General features: G+C 43.6%; 2 protein-coding genes across 4 annotated transcripts in view; one reads left to right on the top strand and one right to left on the bottom strand.

Annotated features, from left to right (window-relative positions):
- GINS1 (GINS complex subunit 1) overlaps positions 1-5,131 on the bottom strand; it is a 31,585-nt gene extending 26,454 nt beyond the window's left edge. For all 3 annotated transcript variants that reach the window (XR_005526978.1, XM_039224425.1, XM_039224426.1), the window contains exons 1-2: positions 4,941-5,131; positions 566-630 (exon numbers count right to left, since the gene is read on the bottom strand). Coding sequence is in view for 2 of the 3 variants with exons in the window: in XM_039224425.1 (XP_039080356.1) it covers positions 566-630; positions 4,941-5,015 (140 nt within the window). In the remaining variant the exon portion in view is untranslated. The remainder of the gene's footprint in view (positions 1-565; positions 631-4,940) is intronic.
- Positions 5,132-12,594: 7,463 nt separating this feature from the next.
- Positions 12,595-16,594, top strand: part of ABHD12 (abhydrolase domain containing 12, lysophospholipase) — a 69,869-nt gene continuing 65,869 nt past the window's right edge. The window contains exon 1 of the mRNA XM_039224431.1: positions 12,595-12,946. Coding sequence (XP_039080362.1) covers positions 12,756-12,946 — 191 coding nt within the window. The 5' untranslated portion in view covers positions 12,595-12,755. The remainder of the gene's footprint in view (positions 12,947-16,594) is intronic.

The raw sequence follows: 16,594 nt of genomic DNA, 5'->3' as shown, positions 1-16,594 counted from the left end.
CGAGCCCCGCATCGGGCTCTGTGCTGACTGCCAGCTCAGAGCCTGGAGCCTGTTTCANGTGACTTAAGAAATTACTAGTATAGGGGCGCTTGGGTGGCTTAGTCGGTTAAGCGTCCGACTTTCGCTTAGGTCATGATCTTGTGGTTCGTGGGTTCGAGCCCCGCGTCGGGCTCTGAGCTGGCAGTCAGCACAGCCTGTTTCAGTCTGTGACTCCCTCTCTCTCTGACCCTCCCCTGCTCATGCTGTCTCTCTCTCCTAGAAATAAATAAAACATTAAAAAAAAAAAGAAACAAAACAGATGAAAATAGGGAAAGCAAAGGAAAACAGAGAGGGAGGCAAACCATAAGAGACTCTTAAATACAGAAAACAAACTAAGGGGTGCTGGAGGGGTGCTGGGTGGGGGAATGGGCTAAATGGGTGATGGGCGTTAAGGAGAGCACTTGTTGAGATGAGCACTGGGTGTTATATGAAAGTGATGACCACTAAATTCTACTCCTGAAACCATTAAAAAATAAATAAAAACCTAATTAAAATATAATAAAATATCAATCTCATCAAAACTTACACATCAGACTGGTTTTGTTCATACAAAGCTTTCATCTCCTCCAGAACTTGCCTGAGTCCATCCTCCTAGAACATAAAATGACATTGATACATATCCATTAATTCCTCTACTAAGTCTGTAGCAATATTTCATTACCTTATGTTTATCTTTGATTTATACTAAATCTTATCAAAAAGCAAAAATTTTTCATACCTCTAGGACTTGCTCTAACAAGTGTCAGTGAGGATGAGGAGAAATTGGAACCCTCACGCATTACAGATAGGAATGTAAAATAGTAGAGCCCTATGAAAAACAATCTGATGGTTCTTCAAAAACTTATTGTTTTTTTTTTTTTTTGAGAGAGAGAGAGATGGTACAAGAGGGAGGGACAAAAAAAGGGAGAGAGAGAGAGAATTTTCTAAGGGTTTAAGAGAGAGAGAGAAGTGGGGCTCACCCAGTGAGGGGTTCATGTTCGCCCAAAGCAGGGCTCAAGCTCACCTGATGTGGGGCTTGAACTCTTGAACCGTGAGTCATGACCTGAGCGGAAGTCAGATGCTTAACCAACTGAGCCACCCAGGCACCCTCCTCAAAAAGTTTAACATAGAATTACCATATCATCCAATAATTCCACTCCTAGGTAATATATACTCAAGAGAACTGAAAACATATGTTCATTCAAAAACTTGTACATAAAATGTTCAGAACAGCATTTTTTTTTGAGACAGAGAGCGTAAACATGCACAAGCAGGAAAGGGGCAGAGGGAGAGGGAGAGATCATGTCCTGAGTTGAAATCAAGAGTCAGACGCTTGGAGCACCTGGTGGCTCAGTCGGCTAAGCATCCGATTTCGGCTCAGGTCATGATTTCAGGGCTCGTGGGTTCAAGCCCCACGCTGGGCTCTGTGCTGACAGCACAGAGCCTGGAGCCTGCTTCCGATTCTGTATCTCCCTCTCTCTCTGCTCCTCCCTCTCACCACCTCAAGCTCTGTCTCTCTTTCTCAAAAATAAACATTAAAAAAAAAAAAAAGAGTCAGATGCTAACTGAGCCACCCAGGTGCCCCCAGAGCAGCATTACTTAAGGCAGTTCCAAAATGGAAACACCCAAATGTCCACTAAGTGATGACATACCAAATATGGCATATTCATTCAATGGAATGTTATTTGGTCATAAAAAGGAATGACACAGTGAATCCAGAAGAAAAAAAACACTGATTGACTAAAGCTGCAGGTGCTAGGTAAGCTACAAAAGGGGAAAAGGAACCCTGAGGATGACAGAAATTCTGACTGCAGTGCTGGTTATATGGATATATACACTTCTAACACTAAAAAAAAATCTGTTAAATTTGTATTTTGTTGTATATAAATTTTTTTTTAAATTTGTTTCTAAGAGAGAGAGAGAGAGACAGCATGAGCAGGGGAGGGTCAGAGAGAGAGGGAGTCACAGACTGAAACAGGCTCCAGGCTCTGAGCTGGCAGTCAGCACAGAGCCCGATGCGGGGCTCGAACCCAGGAACCGCAAGATCATGACCTAAGCGAAAGTCAGACGCTTAACCGACTAAGCCACCCAGGCGCCCCTTGTTGTATATAAATTTACTTCAATAAAACTAACAGCAAAAAAGCAACAGTCCTACAAAGTAATTAGGCATGACAAAATTATGTAAATAACTTTTTATTTATAAAAAATATTTAATATAAATAATATAGAAATGTTTATAGAATATTCCTTTTATCAGCAAATTGTATTTTCAGGAATAGCTGAAAACTTCTGTACAATGAATAGAATCTGCAGGCATACAAAAGACAAGTGTGAAATAATTTTGGGAAAATACACACATGCTTTCAGATTTAGATTTTTTAATCTATAGTGAAAATTACACTGTTTTGTGTTCCCACCTCAGGCTGGAAACCCAAGATAATTTTCCTAAAAACTCACTTAAACTATTACCAGTTCTGCATATAGAAGGTGGACAATCATTTCAATTTGCTCAACACAGTACCTAACATTGAGAGACAATGAACAAGGCAAAGTCCTTGCTCTAAACTCAGTGACTATAATCTTCCTGGAAAGAATGATTCTTGAAGGGTCAAGTGGGGTCATGGGTCTATGGCCTACAGATCAATCAGATGGACTGGACTGTCCCTGTGTGGCTGTGTCAAAGAGTGACCAGCTTCCAGGCTGCTGAGTCACCTGGCTAGCTAGTGACTTTGTCAGTGGAAGGTGCACATGGAACAAAAGCTGCAAAAGGTGCTCTGCCAAACTAAGACCTAGAAAAAGGAGCAATCTGGGATGCCTGCATGGCTCAGTCCATGAAGCATCCAACTTCCGCTCAGGTCATGATCTCACGGTTCGTGAGCTCGAGCCCCACATCAGGCTCTTTGCTGTCAGCACTGAGCCTACTTTGGAACTTCTGTCTCCCTCTCTCACTGCCCCTCCCCCACTCATAATTCTTTCTCCCAAAAATAAATTTAAAAAATAAGAAAAAGGAAGGATATTACAACTTCTAAGGTCCCCCTCTGCCCCCCCACCAAAAGTGGTAAAGCAACACTTAAAATTTGAGTGAAACAGAGAGCTGGACTAAAGGTCTGTCCAGCTTCTGTGGGACGAGTCTCTGCCTCTTTGGGTTTGTTTCCTCTTATGTTAGAATACCTCTAAAAGGCCTGGTTATCCGACTGCAGCCATATATAAGAGTCTGCATGTCTCAGCATTCCAGCATCTCTGCTGAACCTCCCACCGTTGTCTCCTCACTTTTTAAATGAGGTAACAGTCCTGAAAGTACAACAGACTGAAATCTAGAAAACCTGTGTTCTAAGTTCAGACAAATCCCTTAACTTGATCTAGAAATTCTCTTGGCTCAGTCTCATCTGGAAAATGATCCAAATGTCCGACCAGGTTCTCTTTAATGTTCAAAACAAAACTCGCCTTTCCCCAAACACTCTTCCTTCTGAAATCTGGTACAGTACCTGAGAGAGAATCTCCCTGAGACTCCCTCTTTCATTACCCACCCCTATCCTAACAGTTACAAGTCCTGTTTGCCTTGTCTCTGAAACCCAGATGCTGATTTCCAAGTCCAGTGACCAGACACAGTGGGGATCATACACAGCTCTCACCTGGTCTATTATAACCACCCATGATCATCTCACTGCCTCTATTCTTTGTCTCCAATTTGTTCCCCATAGTGCTACAATCACTATTCTGAAAACATTAAAAACTGCCCTATCACTCCCCTGTCTAAAATCCTTTACCAGTTTCCAAATGTTTTATGCATGACCACCCAATCTCCTGGCCTAGAACCCGCCTTCCTAGCCTCTTCACACATCCGGTCAGTCACCACTACCTATGTGACCATGTGTCTCTGCACTGCTGTGTCCTTTGGCTGCTATGCCTATGTTCCTTCTCAGAGTAGCCACCTCATCCTTCCAGGCCCAACACCTGCTCTTCTACCTCAGCCCACACCAACATTGATGGCTCCTCTCTGGTGTCATCACAGTGCCTTCTATTACTCGTTCTTGTGCCCCTTTCCCAGCAAAACATGCCCTAGGGTCCACATAGTGGCTGCCCTATGAGAAGGGAAGTAGTCAGGTATAAATTTAGAGTGTAGGTCCTGAGCCAGACTGTCAGGGTTTAAAATCTTACTGGCTATGGACAAAAAAATCCCCCCAAGCCTCTGTTATATGGCTGGAAAATATTGTTTAAATATCCAAGAATTCTTATGAGAACAGATTAACTTAGGCTTGTCACTCTATCAGGGGTAATAACAAAAATAAGAATAATTGTTCTAGTAGTAGCAGCAGCAGGAGTGGTAGAAAGAAAAAAATAGCAAACACTGACTTCGCTGCTCCTGTGTATCAGGCACTATTCAGAGAACCTAGCACATACAAACTTGCAGAGCCCTCACTACAGGAAGGGTTAGATACTATTATTATCATCTTTCCCGTTTTTGTAGATGAAACTGACAGTACAGAGAGCATGAGTAAGTGTCCCATGGTCACATGACGATGTCAAGAATCCCAGTCCGGCTCTACAGGACTAGCCAGAGTGCTCAAAAAATGCTAGATTGTTATCAGGCAACCAAGAAGTGCTTGATCAAACACAGGAACCAGAAATAAAGACATACACGGAAAAAAACACTGAAGGAAATATACTCATGAGGAAATTCGCTAAATCGCTGGGGGACACAAACATGGATGCTTTCTTTTTCCTGCTATATTTTATCTTTCTGTGTTCCAAAATTTTTGTTCCCGACTCTGGAGACGAGAAAGTACACCCTCAGACGAAACGTAGGTTAGAACCTCTGAGAGCCGGATCCGTCTACTTTCCGCCCCCGCGACCTATGCCGGCCGCTTTCGAGACCCCGCCCCTGCAGCACCACCCGCCCGGTGAACTCCGTCCTCCCTTACATTGAAGGCTGGCAGCTGCCCTTCTGGCGCGCGGTGCAGCTCGCGGACCAGCTCCATGGCCTTTTCGCAGAACATGTCGGACAAGCCCCGGTCCTGTGGCTTCGTCAACTGCCCTCTTTCACGCCAAACGTTTACCCGGCTCACGGCCCCCTCTCTACGGTACTATGGTTCCCGGTCCTACAGGGCGGATACTCGCCTCCTCATCCGCTTTGGCGCCAAACACGCCCAGCCTATAGAAACGCGCTCCTGGGCCTCGCCGCTTACGGCGGCGGTGAAGGGACATTTGCCTCTACTGTGCCGCCGCACTGCAAGACGGGGAAGTAGATCATCCTTCCCTAGGGAAGCCGCCACAGCTGGTAGAGAGAGTCGGTGGCCCTGGGTTTCAGCTTGTAGGTTGAACAGAGACTCTTTTTCGAGTTCCCAGGGGCAGTTCGCAATATAGGCACATCTTTCAACTTCCTTTTACCATTTGATTCATTTTTGTTTAGGTTCAAAGGGGGTTACATTTTGAGGTTGAGAAAAAGCTCAGAAACTTGCTATGCATTAACGTTATGACGCAGCATTTTTAGTTTTGCAGTGTGCGTTTTTTTGTTCCATAGAAGAGGAAAAGCAAGTTTTATTGGGTATCTCCTGTGGTATGGGCTGTGACATATATTTCATTTAATTCTTACGGTTAACCCTAAGGTGGCTTTTAAGACTCTTGGTAATGATTAGAAAACAAGTTGGAATTTTTTTTTTTCCAAGTAAACTCCACACCCAAGGTGGGGCTTGAATTATGACCCTGAGATCAAGAGTCATGTGCTCTACCCACTGAGTCAGCCAGGAGACCCAAGATAGATAACTAGCCCAAGGTCACACAACTTTTTTTTTTTTTTTTTTTTTTACAAATAGTTTATTGTCAAATTAGTTTCCACATAACACTCAGTGCTCATCCCCAAAGTGCCCTCCTCCATGCCCATTCCCCCTCCCCCCACATCCATCAGTCCTCAGTTTTTGTCAGCATTCAAGAGTCTCTCATGGTTTGCCTCTCTCCCTTTCCCCCACCATTTCCGCCCTTCTTCTCCCCCTTGTTCCTCCGTCAAGTTCCTCCTAATCCTCCTATACGTGCAAACATAGGATATTTGTCCTTCTCTGCCTGACTTATTTCGCTCAGCACAACACCCTCAAGGTCCATCCATGTTGCTACACATGGCCAGATTTCATTGTTTCTCATTGCCATGTAGTTTTCCATGGTATAGATAAACCACATCTTCTTGATCCATTCATCTGTTGATGGACACTTAGGCTCTTTCCATGTTTTAGCTATTGTGGAGAGTGCTGCTATGAACATTGGGGTACATGTGCTCCTATGCCTCAGCATTTCTGTATCCCTTGGGTAAATTCCTAGCAGTGCTATTGCTGGGTCATAAGGGAGTTCTATTGTTAGTTTCCTGAGGAACCTCCACACTGTTTTCCAGAGGGGCTGTACCAGTTTACATTCCCACCAACAGTGGAGGAGGGTGCCCGTTTCTCCACATCCTCGCCAGCATCTAGAGTTCTCTGATTTGCTCATTTTAGCCACTCTGACTGGCAAGGTCACACAACTTCTAATGTAACAGATGTTGTATTTAAGCTTTTGATTTTAAAGCAGTCCTTTAAAAACATTTGTAAGGTAGCTCTATTCAAGAAGTCTACAAAAAGGGGAAATACACTAGATTAACATGAATTCACGCAGCTATAATCCTACCTACATGATTATGAACATTTTCATAACTATAGAATCAAAGGTGGAAATTACTGCTATAGAAACAATTAGTTTTATTTGGTTACTTTTTAAAAAGGCAATATTGGGGCGCCTGGGTGGCTTAGTCGGTTATGCGTCTGACTTTCTCTTAGGTCATGATCTCGCGGTTCGTGGGTTCGAGCCCCGCGTCTGGCTCTGTGCTGACTGCCAGCTCAGAGCCTGGAGCCTGTTTCAGTCTGTGACTCCCTCTCTCTCTCTGACCCTCCCCTGCTCACGCTGTTTCTCTCTCTCTCTCCTAGAAATAAATAAAAATATATTTTTTTAAAAAAAGGCAATATCACTTGGATTCATGATAGCTAACCCTAGAAACTTTGTTCCTCTTTTGCAAATGTAGATACAGTAGATGTGTGATCTAAAGATGAGCATGAGAATGGCCTACAAAGCCTTTGAATCTTTGAGTGACATTTCCTTTTCAGCTCTACATTAAGGAATAATTTAGCTAAGTTTTTTTTTTTTTAATTAAATACACAGATCTCTAGTGCACTGTGCTACAGGACTATATTCCAAAAAGTTGCCGGCATTCACAACCTTCCTTTCCCATAAACCTTTTTTCTTTTTAAAAATGGTGTTTTTTAATAGCATTTTTCAGTTGATTTATTTAGAGAGAGAGAGTTCATGAGCAGAGGAGGGGCAAAGAGAGAGGAAAAGAGGGAGAATCCTAAGCAGGCCCCACACATCAGTGTGGAACCTAATGGGGGGCTGGAACACACAAACTCTGAGATCATGACCTGAGCTGAAACCAAGAGTAGGATGTCCAACCCGCTGAGCTACCCAGGTGCCCCTGACATAAACTTTTTAAATATCAGGTCCTTACTTCCTTACCTGTACAGTGGGGACAATAGTACAGACTTCTGAGAGGTTACAGTGATTCATTAACTCCTTCAGCAAATGTTTATGAAATACCTACTATATACTGGGCATTGTTCTAGACATTTGATATAAAGCAGTGAATAAAGTCCTTGCTATCAGAGTCTATGTTCCAGTATGGGAAAATAGTAATACACAAATACAGATGTACTGATGATAAGTAGTGAGAAGTGCTAAGAATAAGCCAGGGAAGGTAAACAGTGATGATGAGAGGGCCTGAAGGTTTTGAGTCATTGTTCAAAGAAGGCACAGACCTGCAGCAGAGAGAGAATAAGCTATGTGGAGATTGGGCCATAGGATGGGAAGAGAATTATGGGCAGCAGAAATGCAAGTGCAAAGGCCCCAAGGAGGAGGGTGGGTGGTTCACACAGAGGCCACCCACACCTCTCCTTGGGGCCTGTACATTAGCAAGGAGGCAGTGACACTGGAGTAGAGTAAGGAAGGGAGACACCGGTGACTGAGACCAGAGTGAAGCTGGAGGGCATGTCAGGTAGGACCCCAAACGCCCCTTCATAAGCTTTCTGTTTTATTTTCAGTGAGATGGGGAACCATATAGGTATTTTGAGCAAACAAGTGACAGGACTGCACCTAGGTCATTAAAAGACCTTTCTGACAGCTGGGTTAAGTAGACAGAAGTGGGCAAAGGTGGATGCAGAAGACCACTTATGGTAAGAAGTGGTTGGATCCTGGATAGATTTTATTTTTTTTAAGTTTATTTATTTATTTTGAGAGAGAGATAAAGGGGGGAAGAGCCACAGAATGAGTAGGGGAGGGGTGGAGATGGAGAGAGAGAGAATCCTAAGCAGGCTCCACATGCTGTAAGAGCAGAATGAGCAGAGCCCCACTTGGGACTTGATCTCACAAACCGTGCTAGCATGACCTGAGCCGACATCAAAAGTGACTGACTGACTCCTCAGGGCACCTGGTGGGTCAGTCTGTTAACCATCTGACTCTTGGTTTTGGCTCAGGTCATGATCTCATGGTTTCATGAGTTCAAGCCCCACATCAAGACTCCAAGCTGACAGTGCAGAGCCTGTTTGGGATTCTCTGTCTCCCTCTCTCTCTCTGCCCCTCCTCCACTTGCTCTGTTTCTCTCAAAACAAATAAATAAACTTAAAAAAAAAAAAGTAGCTGACTGAGCTGCCTAGATGCCCCAGATCCTGGATAGACTTTGAAAGGAGAGCTGATAAGGCTTGGTGATAAGACACATGGCATAAAAAGGGAGAATTCAAGGATGACCTCAGAGTTTTGGCCTAAGAAAATCCTAGTATAAGGTTGCCATTCCTGATGTGAGGAAGGTTATACAGAAGTTTGGGGGTGGAAGAGTTGGGAGCTCAGCTTTGAACATAATAACTTTAGGTGCTAATAGGATATCAGAGTGGACAAGTAGACCATTAAAGGAGCCTGGGATTTAAGGAAGAGATGTGGACTAGAGATACAAATGTGGGTGTCACCAGTGTAGGGTGGTATTTTACTAAAGACTACTCAGAAAGCCAATGTGGTATATTGGGGAGCAAGAATTTCCTGTCCCCTTTTAGGTCCTTTTAGCTGTACTAAGGATCAAATTAATATGAGACAGATTAACAGGAGAAAATTTAGTTTCCTGTGTACAGGAAATCCACACTGACATGGAAACTCAAAAGACATGCAAAATAAGGTATATTTATTATCCTGAACTAAAGAGAAGCAGCTAGGGGTCTGGGACTTAGAACAGAATGAATACAAGTCACAGAACAACAAGAAGAGCAGATGTTTGGTAATTAGATGTCTGCCTTGCCATATAGATGGGTCACTCAGATAAAAATTATCTCTGGTAATAACTATTATTCTGGGAAAGAATCCCAATTTAGATTCTTCTACGTAGTTAAGAGAGGGTCAAAACATTTAAGTCCATAGAGTCTTGATTGCCTTTAGTTCAAAATAATCTTCAAGCCAAAGTGGCCCATTTGGGGGCAGCCTGCCCTTGGCCCCTAGAAGACCAAGAGTTGAGGACTGTCTGAGCAAGGCCTAATGCCTGCAAGTCTCAATACCCCCTCACATTTCTCTCTTCTCAACAGCTCTCCCTTCCTTGCTTTTTTGTTTTTCTATTAAAGAGGATTTTGTGAATGATGGGGTGAAGTTTTTTTTAACTTCAGTTTCTAGATTCCCAATCTCTAGTATATGCTAGTATAACACTTCAAAAAATTCATCATTTAAATTCTAAAAGAGCATTTAGAGATACCCACACAAATATGAATGCTGGTTATGGTATTTTTTGTAATACAGTCAATGAAATTCTATTGCAATTTAGAAGTATCATTACAAAGCTAATATAAGAAGCTACTGAATTTCTGCTCACAGCGTGAGCAGGGGAGAATCAGAGAGAGAGAGAGAGAGAGAGAGAGAGAGAGGAAGACACAGAATCTGAAGCAGGCTCCAGGCTCTGAGCTAGTTTCAGCACAGAGCTTGACATAGGGCTCGAACCCATGAACTGTGAGATCATGACCTGAGCCGAAGTTGGACACTTAACCGACTGAGCCACCCAGGCGCCCCTGAATTTCTTTTTTTTTAATGTTTTATTTTTTATTTCTGAGCAAGAGAGTACATGTGGGGGAGGAGAGAGGAGAACAGAGAACTGAAAGCAAGCTCTGTGCTGACAGCAGTGAACTCGAAGTGGGACTCGAACTCAGGAACTGTGAGATCATGGGATCATGACCTGAGCTGAAGTTGGATGCTCAATCAACTGAGCCACCCAGGCTCCCCAAGGGCTATTGAATTACTAAAGACACTTCTAACTGATCTAAAATTATCAGTTGCCAATAGTTTTCTACTGACACAAATGTTGAAATTACACAAGTTCACTTTGTAATAAGTAAGCAAATCTTGGGGCACCTGGGTGACTCAGTCAGTTAGGCGTAGTACTTGCGCTCAGGTCCTGATCTCATGGTTCATGGGTTCCAGCCCTGCATCAGACTCTGTGCAGAGCCTAGAGCCTGCTTCAGATTCTATGTCTCCCTCTCTCTCTCTGCCCCTACCCTGCGCCTGCTCTGTCTCTCTGTCTCAAAAATAAACATTAAAAAAAAAAAAAGAACAAAAAGCAAGCAAATCTCTACGTTGTAGATCTATTGTAAGAAATAATGGCATTTTAAAGAATGCCAAAGCTCTAAAACCAAATTTGTCAAACTACTCTTTTCTTTGTAAGATGAGTTGAATTAGTTCTTAACTTGGGTTCCATAAGTGTAAATTTAATTTTGAAACTGATTTTTTTACTCAGCTATTTTTTTTTGTTTTGTTTTAAAGATTTTATTTTTAAGTAATCTCTACACCCAACTTGGGGCTGGAACCAACAATCTCAAGATGGAGAGAGTCTCAAGCTCCACTGACTCCACCACCCAGGTGCCTCTCCAGCAGCTATATCTTTTTTTTTTATGTTTTTTATTTATTTCTGAGAGAGAGAGAGTGAGAGAGAGTGTGAGCAGGGGAGGGTCAGAGAGATAGGGAGACACAGAATCTGAAACAGTCTCCAGGCTCTGAGCTAGCTGTCAGCACAGAGCCCGACGCGGGGCTCGAACCCACAAACTGTGAGATCATGACCTGAGCTGAAGTCGGACGCTTAACCAACTGAGCCACCCAGGCGCCCCAACAAGTACCATTTTTGATAGTAATTAAACTAGTAGTGTTTATCCTAAGATGGAAAGAATGTCAAACACTGGTAAGCTTAACAAAACAATTTGTTCTGCTATATATTATTCAAATATGTCCTGGCAATATATATTTGATAAAGTTTCCAATTATTATTCAATTATGCCACAAAATTTTGATAATTTTGTTTTTTTAATTTAATTTTATTTTTTAATGTCATTCTTAAATAATCTATTGTTTTTTTGTTTTGTTTTGTTTTTACAAATAGTTTATTGTCAAGTTGGTTTCCATATAACACCCAGTGCTCATCCCCACAAGTGCCCTCCTCCGTGCCCATCCCCTCCTCCCCTCCCGCCCCATCAGTCCTCAGTTTTTCTCAGCATTCAAGAGTCTCTCATGGTTTGGCTCTCCCCTTTTCCCCCACCATTTCCCCCCTTCTCCCCTAAGGTCCTCCTGTTAAGTTCCTCCTAATCCTCCTATACATGCAAACATATGATATTTGTCCTTCTCTGCCTGACCTATTTCGCTCAGCATAACACCCTCAAGGTCCATCCATGTTGCTACACATGGCCAGATTTCATTGTTTCTCATTGCCATGTAGTATTCCATCGTATAGATAAACCACATCTTCTTGATCCATTCGTCTGTTGATGGACACTTAGGCTCTTTCCAAGTTTTGGCTATTGTTGAGAGTGCTTCCAGCAGCTATTTCTAATTGCTTTACAGAAATCTTAAATCAAATCAGGTTTTTTAAAGAAGTAAGTTGTCTAGTTGTTTAAGTAGCTCAGTTTTCCTATGTTCAGCCCAAAAGCTAACAATTAAATTATCTATACACTTGTGTTTATAAACAAAAAAAGGTACCTGAAAGTATATGTTAAGTCTTGTGGGAAAATAGTTACAAATCATGAGAATAGTGATTGTTACTTTTTGCTTTTGGTTCTTATAAATCGTTATAAGAACGTTTCTGATGGGTTCATTCAGATTGGGTTTCCAGCATTAGAGGAAAATCACAAAGCCTGGGGAAGGAGGGGTAGGAGCCAGCTTTCCGCTGCGGCTCTGGTTCACTGGGTGCTCCCTTTCTGGCCGGCACCTTCTCACGTTCGGGTCACTGATCTGGGGCAGGACCGGGTGCATTTGCACACGGCGCTGAGCACGAGACAAAACCGGCCCTCCCACTCTCCGGGACCCAGCCCATACCCCTCCACAGCAAAACCTGTCGCTTGGCCCTGCCCGGACAGTGACGCCCTGCACGGCTTCGCCTGCCCTACTCCAAGATGGCTTCAGGTCGAAGCCAGGGACGCTGGGCCCACTCCCCGCGGAAGTAGGGACGGGGCGGGGTCGGCAGGAGCCCGACGTTGATTGGCTGGCGCCGCCGACCTGGTCTCTGGCGCTGGTCGGCACCAGCGGGCGCTGCGGCCTGGGGCTGGGATGCTAGGGGCTGTGGACTCCCGGCGGCACCGGCTCCTGTGAGCGGCGGCGACTGCTGCGCGGGCGGGCAGTGAGGCCAGCGGACGCCGTCGGCGGCCGGCCCTGTCGGCCGCGGAATGAGGAAGAGGACCGAGCCCGTCACCTTGGAGCATGAGCGCTGCGCCGCCTCGGGCTCGTCCTCCTCCGGCTCGGCCGCCGCGGCGCTGGACGCCGACTGCCGCCTGAAGCAGAACCTGCGCCTGGCCGGCAAGGGGCCGGCGGAGCCGCGCTGCGCCGCAGACGCGGGCATGAAGCGGGCCCTGGGCAGGTGAGGCGCAGCACAGGGGCGGAGTCCCCTTACCTGGCCGGCACGCAGCCCCTAATGCCCCCACCCTTTCATAAGTTTCTTGCCTGCGGGAGCGCCCTACACCTACCCTCTACCGTCCGGTGTCCTCTTCTGATACTCCTCTAAACCTTTACCTCGCCTAGCCTCCAAGTGCGGCCCTCGGGCATCCTTTCCCCAGGTACCTGCCTGCGGGAGTGCTCCCGATTACCCTCTTTACCCTCCTGGTGCCCTCCTCTGGCCCCCCGCAGAGCTCGGCCCCGCGCCCCTACCCTTCCCAGGGGAGCTAGTGGGACACCGTCAGCGACGGGCTGGAGCAGCGTTTCTCCCGGGGGCTGGGAGCCGCGGGCAGCCACGACCCGCGTGGGACAATAGCGGAGGGGTCGGGGGCGTCCCTGGTGAGGCCCTTGGAAGCTCGGCACGTAAGAGGTGGGACGCGGAAGGGAAGGCTTCCGAGCCAGAGAACGTTGGGATCCTTCCCCTCGGATTTCCTGCAGTGAACTCAAAACTGAGCGCCCCTCTTGCTGGACCGGTGTGTGTGGAAGCTTACCTTTCCCCGGTTTCTCACTTTGGTAATTTTTCTCGGGTGACTAGTCAGAAGTGGCATTCTCTGCTCAGAACTGCCAGACGACCTTTGGGGGAAGGTTAAATGGTCTGCTGTGTCTACGGGCCTGGAAGGATACACCGCATCATCAGCTATTGGAGGGAAACCTGTCGTGGGTTGTGTAGATGGCTCGTGTTGCTTGAAATTTGTCTACACGAGTTGTCTCCTTGGGAATCTCGATAGAGTCAGGAAGTCTTTTGATTATTTGCGTTCTCCCTCTGAGTAGGAGATGAATGCATCTAGGTAAAGCTGGATTTCAGAATTAAGATAGTGTATTTCACAGAGATAAATCTCCCTATATGCTGGCTTTTACTTATCTGGCTGTTCATAGACCGTATCCTTGATGACAGTTTTGACAGCTGCATGTTTCAGGCTTTCAAGGTGTCGTAGAGTCATTTCTTTTGGGGTCAGCTGGAATGTGCTTAAATGGCACTGGCCACTTCAGTGTCAAATATTCATCCAAATAGTCCTTAAAAATATCAATTTCGTTGCCTGAAAATTGTGAAATTGAAAGCATGAATATTTGGATAAATAAAAATATAAATATTTGAATGATTAGAAATATTTAATCCAAAAGGAGACTTCAGCATTTCCATGTTATTGCTTAAAAGGTCATGAAATTACTCTGTAGTCTCCTGTAAGTAGTACACATTTTTGCCAGAAGGGCAGGACTGACAGTATTTTTGTTTTTGTGTAAAATTATCTAGTAACTGCTCAATATCTTTTGTGAAACTAATTCTCTTTTTTGTGGAGTTTTGTCTGCACTAAGAACTCATGAATAGCTTTAATGTACTTTTGTTAACAGGTTTGGCATAACACCTAGATAAATAGGGGAATTCTTCCTTTGAAGAAATCAAATTGTTATGCCCAAAAATGTTTGGGGAAACAATGCTGGCCTGGCACCTTCCTTGAATGATGTACTGTATTCAAGGGATATGATTCTTTTTATTTTTGTATTAGGGGACCAAGTAAGACATCCAAGAGGTGCTCATATCCTTTGGAGAAACAAAAGGCTATTAGGTGAATAAAAAGAAATGCAGACGGCAGGAAGACCAAATTTGTGTGTTACCCCGTGGTTTTCTTTCCTATTTCTTGGAATGCTTTCCTGGACATTCTTCTACTTTGTTTTCTCTTTCACCAAAGTCTGTACTCAACTGCCATGTCCTCAGAGAGGCCCTCCCAGACCAACCCATCCAAAACAGACTTCATGCCACTCCCAACACCCTTATTCTGTTTACTTTTGTCATCACACTTGTCCCTGACTTGATCTTGTAATTGCCTGTGTACTTGACTTGCTTTATCCTCCCATACAAGAATAGAAGCCCCATGAGAGCAGGGACATTGGGCGTTATTTCCTCCACCTTTCTGTCTCCAGTTCATGACCATAGTAGGTGGCTGAAAATACTGTTTGTATTAATATCTGTAAGTTCGTAAGAAGTGGAATTGCTGGACCAACGAGTGTGTGTTTATAACTTTGAAAGGTGAGGCCAAAGTGCTCTCCAGTGTATTGATGGGTGCTTCCTCCAGCAGTGTCAGTTGTCTGCCATTCCCCCCAGTACTAAATGTTACCAAATATTTTGATCTTTTTCTATTTGATGAAAATGACGTTCGATTTGTAGCTTTAATTAGCATTTCTTAATTGTTAGGTGGCAATTTTTGTGTGCTTTTATAAACCTATTGTATACCTATGGGTATACAATATCTGCATATTTTTGCTACACTAGTTATTTTCATTATCTGCATTTTGTTGCATTTTATTGTATACATTTTCAAATATACAGAAGCAGGGAAGACAATATAAAGAAACTCCATGTATCCATCACTTCTTCTTAAGCAGTTTGCCATGTTTTGCCAATCTTGAATTATTTGTCCCTTCTCCCTCCATTTTTTGGGTGGTAGGGTGGGGGAACTAGAGTAATGATTTTGTCCACAAATACTTCATAGTATAACTTGAACAAATAAGGACTTTTTGAAATATATATAACCACAATGCTATATTTATCAAAATTAATAATTTATTGCCTGATACTAATTTAATCTGATACCCAGTCTACATATGCATTTCCCTAGTTATTTCAGAAACAGCTTTTTAAATTTGGTTTGTTTCAAAATCCTGAACATTTTGGGGCACCTGGGTGGCTCAGACCGTTAAGCGTCCAACTTCGGCTCAGGTCATGATCTCTTGGTTTGTGAGTTCTAGCCCCACGTTGGGCTCTGTGCTGACAGCTCAGAGCCTGAAGCCTGCTTTGGATTCTGTGTCTCCCTCTCTCTCTGCCCCTCCCCTGCTTTCATTCTCTCTCTTTCTCAAAAATAAATGAACATTAAAATATTTTTTTTAATTAAATAAAATCCTATATATTTCTTATGTTTATTTCTGGTTACTTGATCTTTTTTTGTTATTGAAATAGGACCCTTTCTTATGTGTATCTTTTTGTTATTAATTTTGTACTTATTAATTTTGTAAGCAGCATCTTATGTAATCATATTGTTTCTAGTAGTTTTAGCAGTTCTCTTGGATTTTCCAGGTATAATATCATATCAGTTACAAATAAGAATTTTGTCCTTTGGTTTGTACCTTTTAAGTCTCTTACATCTCTTTCTTTGATTGCACTGTATTTCCAGAACAGGATTAAACACTAAGAATGATACTGGGTATTCCTTGTCTTGTTCCTTACTTTACTGAGACTGCTTTGTATTTTTGCCACACTAGTTATTTTACTAAGGGGTGTGTTGCTACTGTTTGTTTTTTTAATAAAAAATGGTTGTTGAATTTTATCAGATGCCATTTGGGCATCTGTGAAATTATGTAGATGTTCTCCCTTGACCTCTTAATAAGAATTAAAGTAACAGATTTTATATTGTTGAATCATTATATTATTGAATCATCAGTGAAAACTTTGTTAATGTGTAGCTAGGGTCTCTTTTTTTTTTAAAATATTTTTATTATTTCTAGGAGAGAGAGAGAGACAGCGTGAGCAGGGGAGGGTCAGAGAGAGAGGGAGATACAGACTCTGAAATAGGCTCCAGGC

This window comes from Hyaena hyaena, unplaced genomic scaffold, assembly GCF_003009895.1.
Source record: "Hyaena hyaena isolate Hyena2069 unplaced genomic scaffold, ASM300989v1 scaffold_1648, whole genome shotgun sequence".
In the NCBI taxonomy this organism is placed as follows: Eukaryota; Metazoa; Chordata; class Mammalia; order Carnivora; family Hyaenidae; genus Hyaena; species Hyaena hyaena.
This window is presented reverse-complemented; position numbering and strand designations above follow the sequence as displayed.